The following is a 26,502-nucleotide window of genomic DNA, read 5'->3' on the forward strand; positions in this document are numbered from 1 at the left end:
ACAAGCTATCGCAAACTGTACTAAAGGGATAAGGGTGCAACACCCATTCCACGGAACAACGGAAGAACCGATACAGACACGAAGCTATTTTCCAGCTTCGCCGTGTAACGAGTTTCTTAATGCCTCGTATCGAGAAATGCATTTGTCTTCCGGCGTTCCATTAACGAGCGTCGTTGCTTACTCGAGCACCGCCAGCATTTGCGCGCATCTTTCGCCGATGTTTAAAGCGTTCGATGCTAAAATAAACAAAAAACGAACGACACGGAGTCGCGTCTAAAGGTTGATTCACACCACCCTTCGCGTGACTTCGAAATATCTTCAGAATACCCCAAAGAGTTCGTTCATGGTTATTGGTAAGGTAACGTGGGGAAAAATATTGTTTATCGAACTAATGTGTGTTTTTCCCCGGATATAAGTGTACATTCCCCTTCGTTTATCGATGGAATGTCGGATCTACGCGAGAAGGTCACGACGCACGCAAAAAGGAAAAAAGAACAATCTCGTTCGCACGGGAACTCGCTTTCGAGTTCAATTTGCTCGAAAGCGGGGTAGGTAACGATTTTTACTTCGAACCGAGGTGTTTAAGGATCTTACAAGATGTCGATGAAATTTTATTTCGTCATTGTGTGAGAATTCTTCGCGCATTTTGCGAACTTTTCTCGCTTTCAAGCGAATTGGTGCTTGAAAGCGGGGTAGCGATTTTTATAAGCCGAGGATCTGATAAAGTACCGAAACATCGATGAATCACGACTTCGTGTGACTTCGAACTCTCTCCAGAATGTACCCGAAAGAGTTTGTTCACGGTTCTTAGTACAGTAATACTCGCTTTCGAGTTCAATTCGCTCGAAAGCGGGGTAGGTAACGACTTTTACTTCAAACCGAGGCCTTTAAGAACCTTACAAGGTATCGATGAAATTTTATTTCGTCATCGAAATAAATTTCCCCATTTTCGAGCACCAATTCTCTCGAAAGCGGGGTAGCAATTTTTGCTTCAAGCGAGGATCTAACAAGGTACCGAAACATCGATGAAATTTTACTTTCTCATTGAATAATTTTACTGTAAAACTCCCCTCTCTTTTCCTTCGTTCATATTTTTGAACTTGTCTTCGTCTTTCACGACTGAAGTCGCAAAACTTCGACCATAGCTCTTTTGTACAATTGTCTACGTACACTACTCGCTTATATGATATGCACTCTAGATTAAAGGCGTCGAATAAAAAAGAAACATAAAAATGAATAACAATACATGTTAAATCGCTGAGTGAATAAGTTTTGAACACTTTACCCGAAAATCGTTAGGAACGGATTGTCCGACGGATGAACGTAGACGCTCGTAGAAATTGACGGATGCGTAGTTGTGAGTCAGCCTTAACGCGGGAAAAGACGCGGCGCGCGGAAAACAACGCGAGAAACGCGCCACCCGGAGGAAATATTTTATAGAGACTTCCGGGGACCCGCGAAATCTCTCATATTTCAAAACGAGGTAGGTCAGGTCTGGTATCAACCGCGGAGGACGTGTTTCGAATTTATGACGGTAATAACCTAAGTATGCAGACTCGAAAGGTTCCGAATAAATCATCCTGATAAGATTGGTGGTTAAGAGGACCCACGAAGGGACGTGGATGCTGTAACGAACGAGACCGCGAAATCGATAGCGAATACTGGTTCGATAAAGTGGTGTAGACATCGAACACTTGCTAGAAAGAAATGTAGCCTACTTTGGGAGGCATTGGTAGCAATAATCGGATAACAATTACCATTCTCGGTAGTTCGATACGTGGAGTATATCTTACCGAGAGATATGAATTCGATTAAGAGTTTGTTAACTAGAGAAACTATTAATTACGAATTAACAAACGATGATACGATTGGTGTAGTCTCTATACTAACGATACAATTGATCTAGTCTCCATACCAATGATACAATTGATCTACTCTGCATACTAACGATACAATTGATCTAGTCTCTATACTAATGATACAATTGATCTAGTCTCCATACTAACGATACAATTGATCTAGTCTCCATACTAACGATACAATTAATCCAGTCTCCAGACTAACGATACAATTGATCTATTTTCTATATTAACGATACACTTGATCTAGTCTCCATACTAACGATACAATTGATCCAGTCTCCATACTAACGATACAATTGATCTACTCTCCATACCAACGATACAATTTATCTACTCTCCATACTAACGATACAATTGATCTAGTCTCCATACTAACGATACAATTGATCTAGTCTCTATACTAATAATACAATTAATCCAGTCTCCATACTAACGATACAATTGATTTACTCTCCATACCAACAATACAATTGATCCAGTCCCCGTATTAAAATAGTTCCTCTTCTTGTGCATTTCAAAAACAAAACTCGACTCGTTAACCTGTATTATCGAAGTTCTCATGGCTCTCGTTATTAATAGGCGCGTTAACGTTTAACAATTTAGAACCAACGAAAGATGATCGCGATTGCATGGGAAAACGGTCAGGGTTAGAGACCGGCTCGCGGAGCGGTCTCTGTGGTATAATTACAGGTTAAAAGTGGCATTTATCGGCGAAAAGGTGCGGTGCATTTGGAATTCCTTCAAGTGCAACGCGCTTGTACAGCGACGATAACACGGCCCCCCATCCAGTCAACGTAATTAAAGTCTTCCTATCTTTAGGGCCACTTCCTCTGGCAGATACACCAGAGTCGTTTGTACCGCAACGTTTTCTCAAATATCCACTTCCCGAGTTGACGCCCACGCGGCACCGATCGCCTTTTTTAGCGAAAGATCCCGTCTGGAGATACGCGGGAACGGTTCTAGGGGTCAAGGTATATACATACATATATGTACATTTAAATTGCGGTATCTCATGCATTATGAACGCACGATCCTCCCTTTTTATTAAAAAGTATACCTTCCCAACGGTAGCCTCCATTCAGAGTATTCACGTGGCTCTGGTCAATATTGGATCCGAGATTCCAAGAATCAACCGCGATAGAAAGACTCGTTCGATCGCGATAGTCCCTAACGATAGTTCTCGGGAATCCCCAGAAGTAACCATTGATACACACCTCGGTAAAAAAATTGAAGAAAGAACGCGTGAAACGCGTGAACCTCGTTCCGATAAATCGAAACTGTTACAATCTATGAAGTAACAACACCGTTCCCTTTCTCCTCGTTTCTTCTTTATTAATCGCGGGCCAAACAGTCCTGAACATACATCCCTTTGTATGTATGAGCGTCTCGTAAAATTTCGATAATATCTACGAACGTCCCCGTCGATATTTGGACAGATATACCGTGCTCGAAATAAAGTTACAAATCCCTTCGTGAAACCGTATTCCGCGATAGGGTTCGTACAGGGGCTTTTCCAAGGGGGACGAGCAAACAGAGGTCTATCCGCTGAAGGCGTTCGCGATGGACAAATTAAATGTCGCGTTCGTTAAACGCACATTCAGAAATGATTTGTACCGGTCCGCGGTGAACGCGTCGGGGACGGAATTGACAACAAGAAACAGAAATAAAATGGAGAAAAGGGGTGGGGGGTAGAGAGAGAGAAAAAGAAAAAAAAAACGCAATATACGGGGTGCATCGACGCGCACAGGCGGCGTTACACAATGAAACCCGGCGTCGCCCGGAGTCCCGGGTTCGTTTGCCTAACGCAAACGCGGATCATGCGCTTGAAAAGCGGAGAGGGATAAATACCCTTTTTCGGGGGCCAGAGCGACGCGGCGCACGTTTCACCGGCCACGCGACCGCCTCGACATAAATTTCGTGGATTTAATAAAGATCCATGGCTTCCGCTTTCGGGTGGGGGACTCCGTCAGCCGTGGTTACTTCGCCACTGGATAGATTTTTGCCCGAGCGTCCCGACGCGTGTAAGGCCAGCCACCGGCGTCGATTTCACTCACGATCCCACCGATTCCGATCGTCTCGAATTTCGACTGATCGTTTGATACAGTCGAGAGATCGGGTCGATTCAATTTTTTGTATCCGTGCGCGAAGATTCTAATATTTTTTATTTGTTACAGGGAAAGAGAGTATTGTAAACGAGAGAAATTTGGAGATGATTTTCTATGGAGAAATACGGTTTATTCTGATTAAGCGTGGGGTATTGAATTTTGTATTGAATAGTCGAATAATATTTTTCTCTGTCTTCTGTGACGAAGAAGTAAATTAAATGAAATTTTATGGAGTAACGAGGGTTGAATTAAAAGTCCATCAGTATTTGGAATTGTGGAAAATGTAATAATTGAAACTCGCTTATGAAATTTGGAAGATTTTGTAATGCAGGTATTATAGTTCCGATCGATACGTATGGTAGAAATATCGAATGGTACAGTTCGTGAGAAATTCGAGCTGCGAGAGTGGACTGATTAGGTTTCGTCGACGCCTATGGGTAGGGATAAATAACGGCGCGTGTCATGGTCCTACATCCGTGGGTGGCCCGTTCTGAATGTTTAGAGGAAGTTTTCAATAACTTCCTATTGAATTTATTAACACCTACCATAATGTTTCAGGGGCACGAGGCACGAGCTTGTCTATGCGCGGGAAAGAAAAATATTGTTTCAATTATTTCTCCTGATAGCGTCGTTCGTCGATGGAAATCCACACACCGTGGTTAATCTGGTTCCAACTCGGGCAATTTTTAGGTTGTTCGGAAAGTTATTTCGTTTTTTTTGGTGAAAATGAAACATGATTTTTTCAGAGCGTATAAACATTTTATTAAATTATATATTCTCCATTTTGAAAAACGAGTTTCGGAATACCTCCAAAGGGAGTTTCGGAATACCTCTGAAAAACAGTTCGCGTCGTCTTCGACACGATTCAAGGTTGCAGTACCCTATCGAGAAGCATTGACAAGTTGCGACACGCGAAACGAACCATCGAAGTCATCTGCATATGTCTCGTTCTAATGTTTCCGTCGCAATTATCATAATTCTCCGAGCGAAATAAACTGGCTGGATAATAGTTCATTTCCAAGGTTGTGACCGACTTCGATGTGCTCCAAGGCTGCAGTACCCTATCGAGAAGCATTGACAAGTCGCGACAGGCGAAACGAACCATCGAAGTCATCTGCATACGTCTCGTTCTAATGTTTTCGTCGCAATTATCACAATTCTCCGAGTGAAATAAGCTGGCTGGATAATATTAGGTTGTTCGGAAAGTTATTTCGTTTTTTTTTTTTGGTGAAAATGAAACACGATTGTTTCAGAGCGTACAAACATTTTATTAAATTATACATTCTCCATTTTGGAAGACGAAATGACTCTTCGAACAACCCGATATTTTGCGCGCAAATTTTCATTCCTCGACGTTTTTAATTTCAACTTTTTCCCACGTCGTAAAGATGGAAAAGATAAAAAGCTTGATTCTTATCTCTCGGTAAAAGACACGGTGCTGTACGTTACGCAGAATGAAAATTAAAATTGCAACGACTGCAAAAAAGAAAAACGTAACTCGCGAAACGTCACTTGCGAAAATTCAACTCGTGAAATTTAACTTGCGAAACTTTCGCCCACGCACGAAGTTTCGTTACAATCTATAGTAATGAAGATATCTGTCCGAAATACGCTACTTTCGATGCTCCGTGTCGACGAGTGACAGCAGAGCCATCATGCTCGCGTCGTGGGAACCAAAAACGAAAAATGTTGCACAACGAAAGACGCTAAGATGTCTTTTACTCAGTGACAATATTTCCTATTCCAGGTTGAGCAACTCCGTTTGAAACAAAGAGGCGTTGCCAGTTCTCCCGCGTCTCGCGAGCAATGCTGGTCACGGCCTTAATTACGCGAACGGGATACCTTCGGGACCGCCATCTTTCTTTCTTCACAGTCGAAACAGATGAGACCTGGGGAAAAACCAGCCCAAAGCGGTCGTGCAAACTATTTCTAACCGCTCCGGCGACGATCGTCGAGTGCATAGCGACTCGCGTAGAGAACCAGCCGCGAGATTCTTACACGCCGTTGTAATGGAATACATTTTTGCACTTTCCGGTGCATCTCCTCTCTCCTCTGCCACGTTCGTTCTCCCACCCTTTGGGTCGCACTCAGCGGCTCGCTCGGTTTCGAAATGAAAACGAGCCTCAAAAGACCTTTGTACGCGCTTCCGTCACGTTCGATATTCGTGCGTTCTTTTATGCTGTCACGTTTTCTCGTCCCGCGAGGATGTCTCCACATGTAGAAAGAAACGGGGTCCGGCACGTTTTTCAGAGGTGCATCGACCGAGTCACGTTAGTCTAAATTTCTCTTCGCACCTATCCTTTCCGGCAATCCCTTTACGAGTTCCAAAGATCTACTATAGTTTATTTTGATACATTCATTTAAATATAAATTAATGAATATTCTGTGAAAGTTTTGTGCAAGAACTCCGAAAATTGACGACGTTATAGTTAATAGAGTTTTCCAGAGATGCATCGACCGAGTCATGTTAGTCTAAATTTCTCTTCGCACCTCTCCTTCCTGGCAACCCCTTTACAAGTTCCAAAGATCTACTATAGTTTATTTTTATATGTATATTTAATTGTATACAGTAGAAGAATATTCTGTGAAAGTTTTGAGCGAGAACTCCGAAAATTGACGACGTTATAACTATAACGTACATATTAACTAGTATAGTAAGTTTGTGCGTGGATGAGCAATAATTTCAGATCTGTATCTCCCTTAAGGAAAAAGGGGACATCCATCGGATCTGTAGACCGTATCTCCCTTAAGGTAAAAAAGGACTTCGGAAACGCTGTCACATCGGTAAGACGATTGCTTTTCGAAAAGAACACGTTCGGGATTTTCGCAAAGGACAACGCACCGACTCTAACGAGCCATCGTTATCAATGTTTACTTTTCAGGAATATTAAGCTCGATAACCTAACCCGACCCAGCGATACACGACTCTCCGGGCTATCTCGGTACCGTCGAGCGTTTAATGTGCACCGTAATACACTTTCTACGCGTAAATACGAGTCGGCGATCGCAAACAATTCATCTCGGCTCTCTCGAAACCGCCGTTGCTTCCCCGACTCGATAAATTCGATCGAAAATTGTTCTCATTGGAAACGGTCCAACAGAGGCAACCGTTTTTGCCTATGGAACACCGCCGACCGTACAACTTATTTGCCCGATTGCTAATTACAGTTTCAATTTAGTCGGGAGGTACGTAATTCGCGTAATGCTCGCTCCATAATGGAGGGGCAGGAGTGAGAGAGGGGGAGGGGGAGGGGGAGAGGAGGAGGTAGCGACGGTTGTCCCATTGTCGTCCGGCGACAAATTGACGTCAGCGAACGGTAAACCCGTGGCGGGACATCAGGTACGCGAAAAGTTCCTCGAGCAACTTTTCTCGCTGCGCGAAGTGGCCCCGACGCTCGCGACCGGTGCATTCCTAACGACTCCATTCAGAAGTAACTCGATTTGCGGCCGGTATAAAGTGAATACGTCAAACAGCTTGTTAATCCAGATTAAACGGCGCCCGACCGTGAAGCGGCGTTTCTCGCAAAACCCGCTGCCAATTATTTAGTCGGCCGTTTCTCTTGAATCGGTTGTTCGCGACTCTGTCCCACCCCCTACGGCCCTATTTCCCGTCCTCTGTCGTTTCATCGACGAACGCAACTAACGAATGCCGCGACGTCACTCCCTTGTCTCTCCCTGGCTCTCCCTGGCTCTCCCTGGCTCTCCCTTGTCTCTCCCTGTCTCTCCCCGGCTCTCCCTCGTCCCCGGCCCTTTCTCGCGCTCTGTTCGTCTTTCTCTGTCTCTGGTCGAGCGCAACAGCACCGCTCGCTACTTGTCGTTGCTCCTTTCAAAGGAAAAATCCGACGCCGGGGAAAAAATGTACGCCGGAACGTGGCCCGATTGATTGGGATTTTGCGGTCGATCGTGATTAATGAGCGCCACCGTGGCGCTCTTCCCTTTCGCCTGTCGCTTTTTTTTTTCTTTTTTCTTTTTTTCTCTATCTTTTGTATTTTATTTTCCGCGCCTCTTCCCACTCGGTTGTGGGCTACGTTCGCGTCCTTTGTGCGCGAGGAATTCGACGGTGGCGCGTGTACACCGCGGTAAACTCGAGCGTCGCCCCTGTTGGACGCGTTTGTCCCGGAATTCGAAGAGTTTCGATTTCGCAGGCGGATCCGATTTCGGGATTGATATCGATGGAAAATGAAGCCGGCCTCGTTGAGAATCCGGTGGGATTCTGTGAATGGAATGGAGCCGCAGTTGTAGCCGCGGGAGGAGCCAATAGGTGCACCGTCGAATTCGGTAACTTGGGGATAGAGCAACGATCATGCGAGGATATTCGGACAACGTTGAATCGAAGCGACTGAAAATGCTTTAGTGACCGGTTCGATGGTTGAATCGTGGAACCCTGTAAAACCGTGGTGGAGATCGATTTTTGTTTCACGAGTACCAAGTACGAAACGATCAAGTTCCTACGGAATCGAACATTTTCGAAATAATACACGGGTGTTCGCGGTCGAAAAATTTTTAATCGTTCCCACGAATTTTCGGTCGCAGCCCATTAATTTCGACAATGCGCCGCCTCCTCCAGGCTGACGTTTCTCCCTACCAGGCTCTCTCTCTCTCTCTCTCTCTCTTTCTCTCTCCTTTCTAACCATTATTTTTCTCTTCGACATCTTCGTGATGGCGCACCGCTACTCCTCGTAATTGCGGCACAATCGTGGCCCGCGGGCATTAACCGCGCACGACCACCATCAACGGGGAACGAACAGTTCTACAAAACCGTCTCGTTCGCGGCTGATAGTACCGAAGGCAGCGATAACAATGGAGACCAGAGGGTGGAGGAGAAAAACGGGTGAACGAGACAGCGTGGAGGGGAACCGGGGATACGGAAACGAAAATATGTGGATCACTCGAAAATTCTCGTCCCATATTCCGGTGCTCGCTCCAAGAAAATTGCGTTCGAGGAATTTGGGGTTTCCGTCAGTCATCGAGACCGAGATTCTTCGCCTCCGGTGAATGATCTCGTTCCTCGGGGAACTCTATTCACCAGGGTTAACGTCGACGGCCCAATCATTCGACTTCTGACGGCTGGAACGGGTTAGTCTCAGCGACAGGTTACCTCCGGTTCGTGCGTGTCTCGGTTAATTTGAAAACTAGGCTCCCCAACTCGTTCTCGTTCGTCTCCCTCGGTTTGAAAACTATATGGAACCTGGAGTCATCCTCCAACCCGCACCACCTGTCCGCCCATCTCGTTCACTCTCGGCGTCCTGTAGCTTCAAAGCGACAATTCCTGAGCGTAGGAGGGGAAAAATCGCTACCCTCTCCATAATTGCACGGAACCCAATTCCCTATCAATTAGCCGGGTAATATTCCTTTCGATCGTTGACGCAACAAGTCTGCAGACCGCATTCCGAAATTGCAATTCGATCGAATCCGTCTGCGTCGACCGCATCGGCCGCAACCTCGGAAATGAACTATTATCCAGCCAGCTTATTTCGCTCGGAGAATTATGATAATTGCGACAAAAACATTAGAAGGAGACATATGCAGGTGACTTTGATGGTTCGTTTCGCGTGTCGCGACTTGTCAATGTTTCTCGATGGGGTACTGCAGCCTTGAAGCGTATCGAAGACGGTCACAACCTTGGAAATGAACTATTATCCAGCCAACTTATTTCGCTCGGAAAATTATAATAATTGCGACAAAAACATTAGAAAGAGACATGTGCAGATGACTTCGATGGTTCGTGCCGCGTGTCACGACTTGTCAATGTTTCTCGATGGGGTGCTGCAGCCTTGAAACGCATCGAAGACGACACAAACTGCTTTTAGAGGTATTCCAAGGCTCTCTTTGGATAAAAATCCATCTGCATCGACTGTATCAGTTACAACCTTGGAAATGAACTATTATCCAGCTTACTTATTTCACTCGGAGAATTATAATAATTGCGACGAAAACATTAAAAGAGACATATGCAGATGACTTCGATGGTTCGTTTCGCGTGTCGCGACTTGTCAATGTTTCTCGATGGGGTACTGCAGCCTTGAAACGCATCGAAGACGACGCGAACTGCTTTCAGAGGTATTCCGTGGCTCCCTTAGGACGAAAACCGGGTTCCAGATCCCCGACGCGAACAAAAGAGGGCTCCGTGAAACGAGTTTACGTTCCTCGTGCATTGTGCGAGGCATTGGTGTTCAGGCCCCCGAAATACACGTCGCCAAAGAATTCGGCTTGACTTTCATCCGAGGCTACTTTTCCAGGGTGAAAATTTTTTCCGTAAACAACATCGTCGTCGGTTCGTCTTATCGTAGGATTCTTTCCTGTATGCTTTACCCACCGTGCCACGGTAATCGAGGGAACTTAAGAGCATTGTGTGCCCCGAGAAAAGGGTGTTTCTTATTGAAACGTTAACGTATACGTCGACGACCGTATGCATGGGGTCGATTCTATAGGGTGTCCCTGGATTTTTCGGTCAAATTGTAACAGGCCATACCACCGACAGGAACGAAGCAATAATTTTTGCGTAAAGTTTGTACGAATATTCGTCAAGGTTCACTCGTACGAATAAAGCAACACCGGTACAAAATCCGTATAGTAAATTTGATTAAATTCCTCTTGGGAATTTATAGATTTAAAAGAATCTAATTTTAATCGAGTAATTTAATTTGAAATAATTCAAGGATTGACGTATCGTATATTAAATATAATTTATTCAAAGAAACGTCACTCTTTGATTCCCATTCTGGGGCAACGATCGTCACTCTTATCGTCGTACTCGATGGATCCTTTCTCGTTTTAAACGTTTCGGAACGCACACCATTTTGTGGGAAATTCTTTTCAAGGTTCACCGCGAGAGCTTTTTCGCGTGATTACGCTAAGAATGATACACGGCAACTGGCGAGTTTAAAACATCGCTTAGGTGGCTCTCCGAGGAACTTTTCGCGGATTTTTTTTCCCGAGCTCGAGTTTCATTTTAATCTCGCGACTGATAAGCCAGGACTTTTGCCAACAAAGCAACGCGCTGCATTCTTTTATACGGTAGCCCGTGGGAATAAACAACTGCAATATCTTAGAGCGTTTTACCAACCCCCGCAGTGTTTGCCTTGGTGGAAATTTGCATTCGGTCCCGTTTAAATTTACATAAGTGCATGTAAACCTAGGCCACTCGAAGACCCTGCGCCATCGTTCCGTACTTTTTCGCGATCGACACTTCAAATCGTGTCTGAAACCACGACTGCGTTTCAACGATCTCTTAATGTTTATTCGAGCAACGATCGCCTAACGACACTCTTCGTCTCACCTTGTTTCCGAATCGAAAGAGAACGAAAATGATACGAGCTTTAATTGCTTGGTATCAGACTCCACGCGTTTGTCGGAATGCCCCGATTGTTTCACTCGAAACAATTAAAGATTGCATCTAGAGGGACGAGGAATTGGCCGAGCAGGAGAAGCATCCTTCCACCGGCACTGACTGTTTCGAACGTTTAAATTACTCCTACGACATTGTCTCGTTTGTTTGAAATTCAATTATCTCAATTTCGACTTCTCGGAGGAGACCAACTTCGCTCCTTATACAGTATAATAGACCCTCTGTCATCGCCCGATGCATTCATTCGAATCTTCACCAATAGACTCGATAGTTACAAGCTTTCGGATTCGTTGATTATCGATACCTTTTTCTAAATACGAATACTCTCGGTAGTTGTTACAGAGAGTTTAGAAATTTAAAAAGGAAAACGATCGCTTCGAACCGATAACACGAAACGGGAGGTATGGAAGTGATCAATTTTTTAAATTAAACGTATGAAGAACTTTTTTTAATTTTTTGAATTAAACGTATTAAGAATTTTTTTTGATTTTTTGAATTAAACGTATTAAGAACTTTTTCTAATTTTTTAAATTAAACGTATTAAAAAATTAAAAAAATTTTTTTAATTAAACGTAGAATCGATATGGAAAAATTACACAACGTTGTAGACATGTTTTGTTTTCTACAGTGATTTAACACATGTTCTATAAATTTCTTTTGTTATCAAGCGCGTTGATATCGTTACTAATTTATTTACAAGACAATGTAGTAAGGCCTAAGTGATATTGATATCGGTGTTCTTTCGAGACGAATAATAATTGACAATAAACGACAATATCAATCTCGTAAAGTATTCACTAATTTAACAGAAACTGTATTGGCAACTCACCAAGTTCTCGGTCGTGAGGTAAGCGAAATTATCAATCCCAGTCATGGTTCACCTGAAACATAAGAAACTATTATTAATTCTAGAGAAACGACACCGTGAGGCGAGTAATATTTATCTACAAAGTCTGGATCGAATACCTCGACAATTGCACGAATCTCAACGCTGCAAGAAACGTTCCCTCTTTGTTGCAATTATCGAGGTTTCGTTGCACGTTTACGAAACACTCTGTACATACTCGAAAGATCGGTTCTCGTTTCGTGATCTTCTTCTTGCATCGCGTTCGCGTCACGAAGATTGAATCCGGTGCATTCTCGAACCGTAAGACAACGGACGAGAAGTGCGAACGAACCGTAATGGAGTTGATAACAATCGAACTAACAAGATAATAGATGCACCGGTTAAATTATTATGCACGCCGTGTGGAATGTCTTCGAGCGGAGTGTCTTCGGGTGACCTTGAACGGTTCTTATCTTTCACGAGAAGAAACTACAATATCTCCGAATAAAAAGCGTAATAAAGATTCCAAGTGATCGAACAATGAAATGTAAAATTTTTAAAAATATTGTCGCGATATTTAATCCATCGAAAATGAAATCATAGATCGCGAGTGCAACCGATAGACGATCTTCGTTATTGACGCAAAAACCAATGGGACAAATGAGACGATAACGTCGAAATTCTACTTTTACACGCTATTTCCGCACCAGCCGGTTTTACACTCGATAGAACCTCGATATAGATACCGATTGACTTGCTCCCGATAAACACAAATAGCTCGCCGTGGCATAGACGACAAAGAACCGGCTGCAATCGATACGCGGTACGCAGAAGATCTTAAGGACTTGAAAACACGTTGTTGCAACTCGTAGGACTCGTTCGCGAACGTTCACAGTCAGTTGCAATCCTTCGAAGAAACAGTTGCTATTTTTAGGAAATAGTATATATACACACTTCTCTCTTGTTTGTTCGCGGTGAAAATTATCCCCATCCTTTTTTCCAAATCGATCGTTCCTTTGAGTTTGCAATTTTTTTCTTTTCGACCGATGTTCTCTATTGAATTATCGCTTCTTGAATTCCGTGACTATTCGTCGTCTTAAGGCGACATTGTTCGATTCAAGATACAGTGAAATTAATTCTCACGTTTTTTATAAGTCAACTATTTTCCCAAATGTTTTCCAATTTTCTTTTTTCCTTGTGGTGTCTTACATAGAACTATCATTTCTCAAATTACATGATTATTTGTCGCCTTGAAACAGCGATGGTGAAATTCTCACATTTTTTCCAAGGCATCTATTTTTCCAAGTCATCTATTTCCCTAAGTATTTTCCAATTTTCTTTTTTCCTACTGATGTCATACTTAAAACCATCCCTCCTCAAATTCTATAACTATTTATCTCCTCGAAGCAACCACAAAAAAATTCTCACATTTTTCTCAAGGCACCTATTTTCCTAAGTATTTTCCAATTTTCTTTTTTTCTACCGATATCATACTTAAAACCCTCTTCAAATTCTATGACTATTCGTCGCCTCGAAGCACCGACGATAAAATTCATTTCCACGTTCACGCGATGTCTCGATTTTCTCTCTATCGACGAGCATTGGCCGCGATGATCGCGACCCACTGAAAATGGTGAAAAATTGTGGCCGATTGGGTTTTTCCGCGGACACAAACGTGCCGCGAATCGAACGCGATAGTCCTCGACCAGGGACATCTTTAAGTTCAACACGATTTCCCCATTAGCGATCTTCCCGTCGTTTTCACGTGATTGCGTGCATCGAGCACCCGGCCATTCTTGGGCGGAAGCTATTTAATTTCCTCCAATTTCAATATCGTTTCCATCCGCGTCCCCTCTCTCGATTTGACCGTCGCATCGGACGTTTATTAGTTGTTTTCTCCATTTCGTCCGATTGCTCGCGAATTAACAGAGTGAAACGCAACGAGACGCGATCGAAAAAATAAAAATACAACTCGTTGGAATATGCACGACGAAACCTCGAAATTGTCCAGCTTGATTTCAGTTGAAATTAATAACGTCGATCGAGAGCATTAACGTGAAGCTTAGCGATCATTTTGAGTGTCTCGGGAACAATAATATCGATGTACATCAAGGTGGTAATTTTACATATGTTAAAAAAATATTAGGATCCTCGGAAAGTCGTTTCGTGTTTTCATGAAAATGAAACACGATTTTTTTAGAGTGTACGAAACTTTTATATTAAATTATATATTCTCCATTTTGGAAAACGAAATCACTTTCCGAACAACCGGATAGAATAACGAAACACGATTTTTTTAGAGTGCATAAACGTTTTATTAAATTATATATTCTCCATTTTGGAAAACGAGACTACTTTCCGAATAACCCAATAACATCGATGTAAACGAAGGTGGTGATTTCAAGTATCTCGTCTCGTATATTCGAAAGAATTTAGAAATGTAAATATATAATAAGTACAATAAATGGAATGGTAACTCTAATAAGTGGAGTTGCTTTTAAAAGTAATTATATTAAAGAAAGATGAATAGAACGAACGTTAGTTAGATGGAGAAATTTCAAGATGGCGACGTTTCAGGTTTCGAAGATAACCTCTCTTTCTCCACGCGGAAATTTGCATTTCTCCTCGGAAGGAACAATGAGCTCGTGGAACGAGGTAATAAGCATATCGAGAAACTTTCGCTTTCTCCGATTATACCGTGGCAAAGATACGTTTCCTCGTTCACCGGTGTTATTACGTAACAATGCAAACACACGCGTACGCAATTGCGCGTAACAAAAGTATAGCGTATCAACGAGAGGGGACGTTCCTTTCGTTGCAAACGTATCGTTTCTTTCACGAATTTAATTATATATTCCATGTTTACGAGTGCTTATTTACGAACACGGTCCCTTCGCGTTTCCCAGCGGAAAAGTGCAAGTTGTTTCTAATTTTGTTCATCTGCGTGACGGAGTTCGCATCCTCGAGTCTATGGACTCGAAAGCAATTAACATAATAAGTACACAGTGGAAATAACCAGTTGCTAAAAAAACCTAACGCAACGACGTGGGAATATTTATCGCGTTGATTACATATTCTCTTAATGTCAAGGTTTTTGAAGAAATGTTTCTCGCGAGAAAATGATTATAGGTAGAATGTTCAAGGTCATTAGATCGGACGAAGATTTTTATTTATCGGGAAAATGAAAAGATATCGTGAATTCCAAGATGGCCTCTTTTTCTAAGGATATTTTCACCCATTTTGGAAAACATCGACACGAAACTTTGATAAGGCCATCTCGTTCATTACATCGTTAGATTTTTATTTATAAAGAAAATTAAAAAGATGGCTTCTCCCCTTAAGGATTATCCTCCACTTTAGAAACTATCGACACGAAAGTTTGATATGGCCATCTCGTTCATTACACAGTTAGATTTTAATTTATGACGCAAATTAAAAAATATCGTGAATTCCAAGATGGTATCTCCTTCTAAGAATCATCCCTCCACTTTGAAAAACATCGACACGAAATTTGGATGTGGCCATTTCGTTCGTTACATCATTAGAATTTTATATATGAATCAAATTAAAAAATATCGTGAATTCCAAGATGGTATCTCCTTCTAAGAATCATCCCTTCACTTTGGAGACTATCGATACGAAACTTTGGTATGGCCATTTCGTTCATTACATTATTAGAATTTTATTTATGAATCAAATTAAAAAATATCACGAATTCCAAGATGGTATCTCCTTCTAAGAATCATCCCCCCACTTTGGAAAACAACGACACGAAACGTCCGGCGAGTAAGCTGCTTTATTTTTCTATATTAAACGAAATCGGCCCCATAAAGTTACATCCGCCGTTGGTGTCCACTGTTTCGGTCCTTTTATCATCGAAGGAAGGAAGAGAGGGGCGGATTCGTGCTTTATCGCGAACGAGGAACGCCATTGCGATTCAGGCCGCAGGAGTAGCAGCATGTGCGCCTTGCTGACAGAACACTTTATTTATCGCCGCCCGTTGCACTCGCATCCTTGCGTTCTGATTTTCTCTTTTTTCCTTTTTTTTACCTTTTTTCTCTCGTTGCGATTGCGTGCGCGAAACACGCGTCTGCGAAAAATATCGCGACGTGTCTCGTGCGAAACCTACGGTTACGTTTCGAAAGGTTTTTCGAATCTGGTATCTCGACTTGGACATTTTCGAAGAGTGCAGCTTACTTCGATTATCGTTCGAATTTATTACCATAAATCACCAATAGATCGCCACGATTCGAATAATCGAATGTTACAATATCATTTACCATCCCTTACCAATCGTTCATTGCAATGGTAAAATCTCCCTCAGACACTTGTCAAAAATACCACCGAATTGTACGCCTCTCTCTGCTACCTATTAAATTAAATTCGATATAATATATCGTTAATCGAGTATACTGTTACACTACAGCTTTTACCTAACCTCGTTCGTTCACGGTTCAGGAGATACCATCTTGGAATTCATGATATTTTTTAATTCGATTCATAAATAAAAATCTAACGATGTAACGAACGAAATGGCCTCATCCAAATTTCGTGTCGATGTTTACCAAAATGTGGGGATGGTCCTTAGAAGAAGAGGCCATTTTGAAATCCACAATCGGACTTTAATGTATCATCTGTAGATTTTTTCTCTTCTTTTCCTATTTCGTCGAGCAAATAAATGTCCCGATTAATAAATTATGAAACTATCGAATTGTACAGTCCATTGTACGAGTTCGAATAGTATTCCGGTAATTTTAGTTCTTTTACAACGCTCGAAACACGTTGCCAATTGTAGACAGCGTCGTTTGGAACTTGTTCGGACTTTCTCGTTATTTCCGTGTACGGTATCCTTTCCACGGTAGTACCTCCCCAGCGAGAAACTCGGTGTCCAGACGCGGTATAATCTGCGCAGGTACCCTGGGCGAGCACTTGAGACATTTGTTTTAATCTCCTGTAAATCGTGACGTATGGGTATCATTCGTTTCGACAATTTTTTTCCTGTCACAGTAAACCAGATTTACACCCCGAACGAATACCGTGCATTTTTCTGGCGTCTCGCGCGGCTCGCCGGCCCTCCCCACCCGGTTCTTTCATTTCACCCTTTAAACGTGGAATTTGTATCGCGTCGTCGGCTTTAAATTCGATGCCGCGTTGATTTCTAAAGCAGACTAGACTCCCACTCGTGACAAAACGGAAGAGTACCGTTTCCTTGACGAGAGTCGAACGCAAACGGGCAATAAATTCACGCGTAAAATCGACGATCGAACAGTTTCAGTACCATCGTCCCGATGTATTCAAAGGTTGCGTTTAAATGTCTAGTCGGTGCATAATTAGATTGAAAACGAAACGAAGATATGTCGCGTACGTCGATACGTGTATAATTTCACGATAGTGCAACTGCGCGTAAAATTGACGATCAAAGTTCCCGAATTATCGTCCGAAAATGTTCGAAGGTATTTATAAGCGTATGAAATATTTGCACGGGAAATAGAACGAGGAAGTATTATATTTTATTCACCTGATTCTTCCATTAAGAAAAGCAGTATTAGGAAACATTAACCAGCCGGTGAAACAGGCGCGAGTATTTTCCCATTGCGTTAAAGCCGGTTATCGCGAAATTGCATCAGCGTAAATTGACACTTCTGTTCACCAATTGTCGCAAGATTGTTCTTGCAAATACGGTAGTGTTATTTGACGAATCGAATTCACTCGACAGAGCATCAACCGTCTCTGTCCACGTGTAATTTTTTCACCTGTGTTCAACCAGAGAGAAACGACGTAATCGAAAGCGTCGATATCGATGACCATTTTGTTTTCCTTACTTTTATCGATAATTCTCGAGATTGGTACGGGAGAAGTAATTTTCTCGACACTGGATAGCAATCTAGTCGAAAGATTATTAATAAGAACGAAGGAGCTAAAAATTGCACGAATTTAAAATTCGAGAATCGCTACCAACTACTGTACACGTTCGAAAAGAATGCATCTGGAATTACAAGGGAGTTTTACTCATTCAGAAATCATCTTGAACGCATGCAGGACTAATACACCTATCTCGTGTCCAAAGAGAATGACCTTGCCCAAGTTAGATCCGCTTATAACTTCGAATGCAATCTTTTCGTATACGTACTGTACATACTATATAGAGAAACATCGTGAAAAGGATCAATTATCACATATTCATATCTGAACACATAAAAATACAACAGAAACGTATACTCTTACCATGGACACTTATCACACAAGGATCAACGACTCTAGATGCAATCTTTTCGCACTCGTACTATACATACTATACAGATAACATTGCGAAAAGGATCAATTATCACCTACTCATATCTGGACACATAAAAATCCAACAAAAACGTACACGCTTACCACGGACACTTATCACACAAGGATCAACGACTCTAGATGCAATCTTTTCGCACTCGCACTATACATACTATACAGATAACATTGCGAAAAGGATCAATTATCATATACTCATATCTGAACACATCAAAATCCAAAAGAGGCTTGCACTCTTCCAACGAAAATTTATCAAACGAAGATTAATTACTCTAAATGCAATCTTTTCGCACTTGTACTGTACACACTATACAGTGGAACATTGCGAAAAGGATCAATTATCACCTACTCATATCTGAACACATAAAAATCCAACAGAAACGTACACTCTTACCACGAACATTTACCAGACGAGGATCAACGACTCCAGATGCAATCTTTCCACACAGGTACTATACACACTCTACAGTGGAACATTGCGAAAAGGATCAATTATCACCTACACACGTCCGAACACGTAAAAATCCATAAGTTGCGTGCACTCTTACCACGAACATTTACCAGACGATGATCAACGACGCCTCACTATCCACGCAAGATGTATCCCAAGAGTATCCAGCGTTCAGCTCGATCCTCTTGCGTGTCATACTCGACCACGTCGATGTCGAATCGCTCTACGACTCGGCGATGCTTCCAGGCTGCTCGTTAAAGCGGCATGCAAATACGACTGGAATTTCCGCGACGATGTTTAATTATATCGTGCGAACTACCGTGAGTGAGATTGCACCGTTAATTAATTCGCGTCTGTCCGACGAGCGTTTCTTCTTCTTTCTCTCCCCGCTAATTAGCGATAGCCACGAAGACGTTCGTAATTGGCGGTTTACGAGCCACGAGCCTCTTCGATTCCCAATCCGTGGTCAATGTTAATAAATTCCAAATCGTTTATCGTACGACCGGCCGTGGCAGAAATTGATTTTTGAAACGCGACGTTTCCAGTCGTCTTTTTCCCGCCAATTTCACACCGAGCGATCTCACGCTATCTCACGAATAAATCGATTTGTTCGTAGATCCTTTGCCAATTTTTTTTCCACGATCGATGTCTTCTCTCGAATTATCGCGATTCTGCGACTATTCGTTACACTCCAAGCGTTTTTCGATCGATTCGGACAAAGATTTAACCCTTTGCACCAAAGTGCATTTGATTTATTTATTTTCTTCCTCTGACACGTAATTTGTGGATAGAAAATATAGAATGTGGAAGAAAAGATAAATTAAATTTGATCCGTATAACCGATTTCAGTTTACAGTGATGGAAATTGTTTTTTGGGCGGGAGAGACACCGAAATATGTGCTATTATTCTAATGTTTATTCAACCGGTAACGAATAAACAGTTATATATTTTTTATTCGTTTCTCACGATTTTCTTTCGGATAAGAAGTTTTCCAATTTCTTTTTTGAAATTTTTGATTCTTGGCACTGACAACTTTTTTTCAGAAATGCAAAGCGTCGTCTATCTAACATTTATACAATCAGTAACGAATGAATAGTTCCCTATTTTTTGTTCGTTTTTTTTCATTCTTCCAGATAAGAATTTTTCCAATTAATTTTTTAGGACTTTTGATCCTTAACACTGACAACTTTTTTTCAGAAATGCAAAGCGTCGTCTATCTAACATTTATACAATCAGTAACGAATGAATAGTTCCCTAATTTTTATTCGTTTTTTTTTTCATTCTTCCAGATAAGAATTTTTCCAATTAATTTTTTAGAATTTTTGGTCCTTGGCACTGACAATTTTTTTTTCAGAAATGCAAAGAGTCGTCTATCTAATATTTATGCAACACTTCTCTATTTTGGTTCGTTTCCTCGACTTTCTTCCAGATAAGAATTTTTCCAATTAATTTTTGGAATTTTTTGTCCTTGGCACTAACAATTTTTTTTCATAAATGCAAAGAGTTGTCTATCTAATATTTATGCAACACTTCTCTATTTTAATTCGTTGTCGCGACTTTCTTCCAGACAAGAATTTTTCCAATTTCTATTTTGGAATTTTTGGTCCTTGGCACTGACAATTTTTTTTCAAGAGTGCAAAGAGTCGCCTACCTAATATTTATACAACACTTCTTTATTTTGGTTCGTTTTCTCGACTTTCTTCCAGACAAGAATTTTTCCAATTTCTATTTTGGAATTTTTGGCCCTTGTCACTGACAATTTTTTTTCAGAGTTGTCCATCGACCGATTACTCGAAAATATTTTCTATTTCTCGTAGTTTCTATCGCCAAAAGATTTCTTCGATAAAAAGTAAACGAGTCGTTTCGATCGGTTAAGAAAATTTCCTTTTCCCCGAAGGCGCGCACACACGACCACAAGCGTGTAACTTCGGTGAAAACGAACAAGGCCACGTAAACCGGTTTCCCGTCGCTCTTTTACCAACTCCGTTGAAAACACCGTGAACCGTTGAATTCGGAGATTATCAACACCGATCGCGTAGTCACCAGCACGGATGATCGCTCGTTGGACGATTCCTGGTGTTCCGTGATCATCGTAATTTGAATTTAATCGGTAATCGTTACGCAAGATCGAACGACTCGCGACTAAACGTTCTCCTTATCGCGCCAGGTGTCTAGTCACTTTATCTACGACTCGTCTTTACAACAATCTCCATCTTCCACGTTAACGCACACTTCCACCTGAACACACTCTCACCAAGTTTGATTCTTAAAAAACTTGGTGCATCGAGCGTGTAATTATCGGCTCGTAGATTCTTATCTACGTAGAATGATAAGTAAACAAGGGTTACCGAAATAGACACATTTGCTTCGTCACTGTTACCAAGATATATCGTGTTTGTCGTATCGCTTGGAACGGTGTCTCCATCATTTGTTTATCGATGTAACTTTCGTTCAAAGACACGGTGGTAAACATTAACGACAACTTATCACCGATAACGATTTACGGAAGCTTTCGAACGATACTACGGGAAACATTCGCGCGGAAATATACACCGTGAGTGAAATATACGAATTTTGGATTCATCGTACCGTTTCTTCGCTGTAAGTCCAAGATACGAAACTCGAGATTCGGTGTATTATTCACCGGGTTGTCGCGCGTCGAATCGGACGATTACCATCGAGAAACACACTTACGTTTTCTTTTATATAAAATAAGGCTATTTAACAGACTAGAGCCGAAGCAAACCGATAATTGTTCTCTACACGATACGTGGATACTTTTGCGACCGAGTTCCACGATTCTCGAAACCACTGTCACCGCAACCAACGCGCAGAATTTCTCTTTTTCTTTTTTCGCTTTCTTTTTAGCAACGCGAGTTTCGAATTGGCGCCGACAACGTATTCGCGCTCGTGACACGTGACACGGACCGACGAAACTCACCGACTGAACACTCGAAGCGAGGTAGTTCGTATAAATACACGAATTGTCGCGAATGACACTTTCGCGGTACCTGCTTCGCGCGTGATAGCTAGTGCGAACATTTTTTAGGCGAAACTTGATGACGATCTGTTGCATCGATACGTGGTATTGGACGATTTCTCGATCGTGAACGTTGGTGGCTAAATATCAACTCGAGATGATTTAACTCGTCGGTGTTGGGAATCAGTGAACGCGACGCGGGTTATTTTTGAAACGAAAATTAATACGTAGATTGATATTTATAAAGAGATACTGGGTTGTTCGGGAAGTCATTTCGGTTTCCAAATATGATTTCATAAAATGTTTGTACACTCTGAAAAAATCGTTTCATTAGGTACCAAAAAAACGAAATATTGGGTTGTTTAGAAAGTAATTTTATTTTCCAAAATGGAGAATATAGAATTTAATAAAATGTTTATATACTCTGAAAAAATCGTGTTTCATTAAGTACCAAAAGAAAATGAAATATTGGGTTGTTTAGAAAGTAATTATATTTTTCAAAATGGAGAATATAGAATTTAATAAAATGTTTATATACTCTGAAAAAATCGTGTTTCATTAGTCACCAAGAAAAAACGAAATATTGGGTTGTTTAGAAAGTAATTTTATTTTCCAAAATGGAGAATATAGAATTTAATAAAATGTTTATATACTCTGAAAAAATCGTGTTTCATTAGTCACCAAGAAAAAACGAAATATTAGGTTGTTCGAAAAGTAATTTCGTTTTCCAAAGTGGAGACTATATAATTTAATAAAATGCTTGTACATTCTGAAGAAATCGTGTTTCATTTTCACCAAAAAAAAAAGTTCATAAAGTCATTTCGTTTTCCAAAATGGAGGATATATAATTTAATAAAATATTTGTACATTCTGAGAAATCGTGTTTCATTTTCACAAAAAAAAAAGAAAACAAAATGACTTTCCGAACAATAGATACACGAATCTTCTTGGCTGGAAATTTTTTTAATTATAAAAAGAATTTACCGTACAGCACGAAACTAATAATCGCTTAACGGTTATGTAAACTTATTTTATAACGAGTTACCAAGAGTTATATATCGGTTATAAATGATAACGAAGACGAGAATAGATTCGGTTAATGAAAGAATCTTCTGTAATGTCGAATTAATCGGCTGCGAATCGAATCGAACGCGTTGACAGTGTATTATTGTCGCACGATGTCGTTAAAAATTGTCGTTAAAGAAACGTGACACCGATAAGATTGGTCTCCAGTCGTTACTTGTACTGAGTTTTCAAATCTTCGATACCGTGGGATAATTAAAAATCGTTAACGATGATTGTGTTGTTACTTTGGTCGATGCATTGGTATCGTGAAAAATTAAAAATCGTTAACGATGATTGTGTTGTTACTTCGGTCGATGTATTGATATCGTGAGAAATTAAAAATCGTTAACAATGATTGTGTTGTTACATTGGTCGATGCATTGAATGGCATTGATATGGTGAGAAATTAAAAATCGTTAACGATGATTGTGTTATTACTTTGGTCGATGCATTGGATGGCTAGAGTGTTTATCGAGTTGCAATCTGGAAAAAGTATCGATAGTAGTTATTACGGAATGATATTCCGATTATTATTGCATTTTAAATAACAGCCTGCTGGCTAAAGTGCTCGTGTCGCGAAAAAAGTGTTTTGAATATTTCTTTTACTTCTTCCACCGTGAACACTGTATCATTATGGTGTATAAAGTGTAACAAGTATATTATACTTGTTTCATTTACAAGTAATCTATTCTCACGTTATTTGTTACATCTTGGTCTACGTTTGCTGATTCAAGTGCGATGCTCTACGTTGTGGAATTATTCAAGTTAAATATTTAAGTCACTGTGTTTAATAGGTTGTTAAATAAGTTATTGAACAACCTAGTGTACAGATTTTAAGCTTTTACATTACACATTTTACACAGCAGAAAGATTTCGCTTGAAGTACATCGAAGATCATGTTATTATAAATACAACGTATAGTTGTACATATTATCTACTAGGAATATATTTGTACAATTTCATTGTACGTTACAATTATTACGATAAAATGCAACTGAGTAACAATTCAGCGTTGTTATAGTTATTCAAACCCTATACTGCTTAAATTCAATTCCTATGTACATACATATTATCTACTAAGAATATATTTGTACAATTTCATTGTACGTTATAATTATTACGATAAAATGCAACTGAGTAACAATTCAGCATTGTTATAGTTATTCGAACCCTACACTGTTTAAATCCACTTTCTATGTACATATATATTATCAACTAAGAATATATTTGTACAATTTCATTGTACGTTACAATTATTACAAATAAATGCAACTGAGTAATAATTCAGCGTTATTATAATTATTCGAACCCTACATTGCTTAAATTCAATTCCTATGTACATACATATTATCTACTAAGAATATATTTGTACAATTTCATTGTACGTTATAATTATTACGATAAAATGCAACTGAGTAACAATTCAGCGTTATTATAGTTATTCGAACCCTACATTGCTTAAATTCAATTCCTATGTACATAAATATTATCTACTAAGAATATATTTGTACAATTTCATTGTACGTTACAATTATTACGATAAAATGCAACTGAGTAACAATTCAGCGTTGTTATAGTTATTCAAACCCTATACTCACTAAATTCAATTCCTATGTACTATGTATCACCATGATCTTGAGTCGTAATCTCTATCGCTCAACTGCGACTTAAATTTTGAATTTAACTTAAAAAAAAGTAGAGAAAATTTGCAAAAAATTGAAAGTTTCTACGAAATTGTAAATCACTCAATCGTCTACAGACACAATTAATAATCGTTTCCAGTAAAAGAACTGCAACTTTTTGTTTTCCGAATCAAGTGGAAGATTAAATTGTCTTACCGCTGCTTAATTACTTTGATAATATCGCCCGTACAACGAAGCAATGTTTAATCAACGGACGTAATATTGTTTTAATTAACGTGCTGTAATTCTACACTCTTAGATTGCAAACTTCGATTGAACGAACAATTAGCCAAAAATGCTTCGTTGTAAAACGAGTTTCGAATAAAAATTCTCGAGAACGTTGCGTTGCAAATGATATTGCGCAATATTAAACAAATAAATTTTACGGAACAGATTATGCTCAACACTTTTATGTTGTCAAATATTATGTAATATTATGCTGCAGATCATCAGTTACATTTGGATTACCTATTAATATAATACTTGTAACAATGTTACGTTCTAAATGTATTTTTACGCAACATTGTGCTCCACATATTTAGTAATTAATTACTTTTTAAATATGCACGTAATAGCTTTGCAACTATAAGAATCATTTTTTTCTTACTATTACGTTTTTCAAGATTTCAAGGTCACTTAAGTTCGTTTAAACAGGATCCATTTTTTTCTTTAATGTAGATAGAATATGAAAACTAATTGTATACTATAAAAAAATTGTTCAATTTAGAGAAAAATGTACCCTACGTCGTGGAATTATGTTATTACTTATATCAACTTTTGAAAAAGTTAGAACGAAGAGAATTGTGACCTTGGAAAAGAAACAATTCTCGTTATAATAAATGAACATTCTAATCTTAAATGATATATCCTGTACATAGACTTGGAAAATTTTATAATCGATGAAAATGATTGAAATTTTTAAACGTCAATAGAACAATTTAATTAGATAAACTAGAAGAAGTGTAACAACTTTGATTAACTTTCAGCAGAAAGCAATGTACACTCGTACATGTTAATATTAATTTCTTAATACCAAATTGATTATCGAGTGAAACAAATAGGCGTTTATCGTGAATAACTATAAATTTGGTTTAACGCGAGCGTTAAATTGACTATCAAAGTTTCCTCCAAACTATGCTTTATACCGCGCTCCATTATTCATTCAGGCGTCTTTATGCATTATTCAAACAAGATCCCCGAGCAAATTAATTACGATCGTTTTTCAAAACCGATTAAAGTTGATCAACCACGGTGGCAAAAATGTAAACGCGAAACAATAATTAAAATTTTCACCGCGATACGTTAACTTAAATTACAATATCAATCTGGCTTGGACGTATCTCTTCGTTCAAGTTCAAATAATTTTGCATTATTCGTCGCCAACTTGTCGATAATTTAGTAAAAGTTTCTTACAAGCTGAATGTAGAGAAAAATTTCTTCGATTTATTAACATTGATTTTGAAATTTAAATTCAAAATTTAATTTAATTTAAATTCTAATTTAAATATTTAATTTAATATAAATTTAACTGTACAAACATTTACACAAAATTCATTAGTGTCTACGTGGAAACAACGTAGTCTATTTTCTTTTCTATATTTCCCAATAGAAATTTTCTCTTCGATTAAAAATACTATGATTTACATTTTACACGCTTGTTCCACTATCTAAACAATTTCAAACTAGAAACGCAAATCCACGAGACTTCGATCGCGTCACGTCACCGTTAAATTTCGTCCGGACACCGAGTTCAAAATTCACAAAGTTTCTTTCGGTGGTAAAGTTTAACTTGGAAAACGAGTAGTTTAACTCAAATCGCGTAGAAGTATACAACGTAAACTATGAACAAAACAAGAACGAGGAGCTAAAGGCACACTTGGAACCAATCGAG

The 26,502-nt window shown here is 39.8% G+C and overlaps 1 protein-coding gene across 2 annotated transcripts in view; it reads right to left on the reverse strand.

Annotated features, from left to right (window-relative positions):
- The window catches only part of Oatp26f (Organic anion transporting polypeptide 26F), a 60,303-nt gene extending 40,008 nt beyond the window's left edge, over positions 1-20,295 (reverse strand). Inside the window, exons 1-2 of one of the 2 annotated variants that reach the window (XM_076305013.1) lie at positions 18,981-20,295; positions 12,145-12,196 (exon numbers count right to left, since the gene is read on the reverse strand). In XM_076305013.1, the coding sequence (XP_076161128.1) occupies positions 12,145-12,189 (45 nt within the window). In that variant the 5' untranslated portion in view covers positions 12,190-12,196; positions 18,981-20,295. Of the gene's footprint in view, positions 1-12,144; positions 12,197-18,826; positions 18,845-18,980 lie in introns of those variants that run through there. The other variant, XM_076305022.1, reaches the window with a different exon arrangement.
- Positions 20,296-26,502: the final 6,207 nt, after the last annotated feature.

Source organism: Ptiloglossa arizonensis, chromosome 1, assembly GCF_051014685.1.
Source record: "Ptiloglossa arizonensis isolate GNS036 chromosome 1, iyPtiAriz1_principal, whole genome shotgun sequence".
In the NCBI taxonomy this organism is placed as follows: Eukaryota; Metazoa; Arthropoda; class Insecta; order Hymenoptera; family Colletidae; genus Ptiloglossa; species Ptiloglossa arizonensis.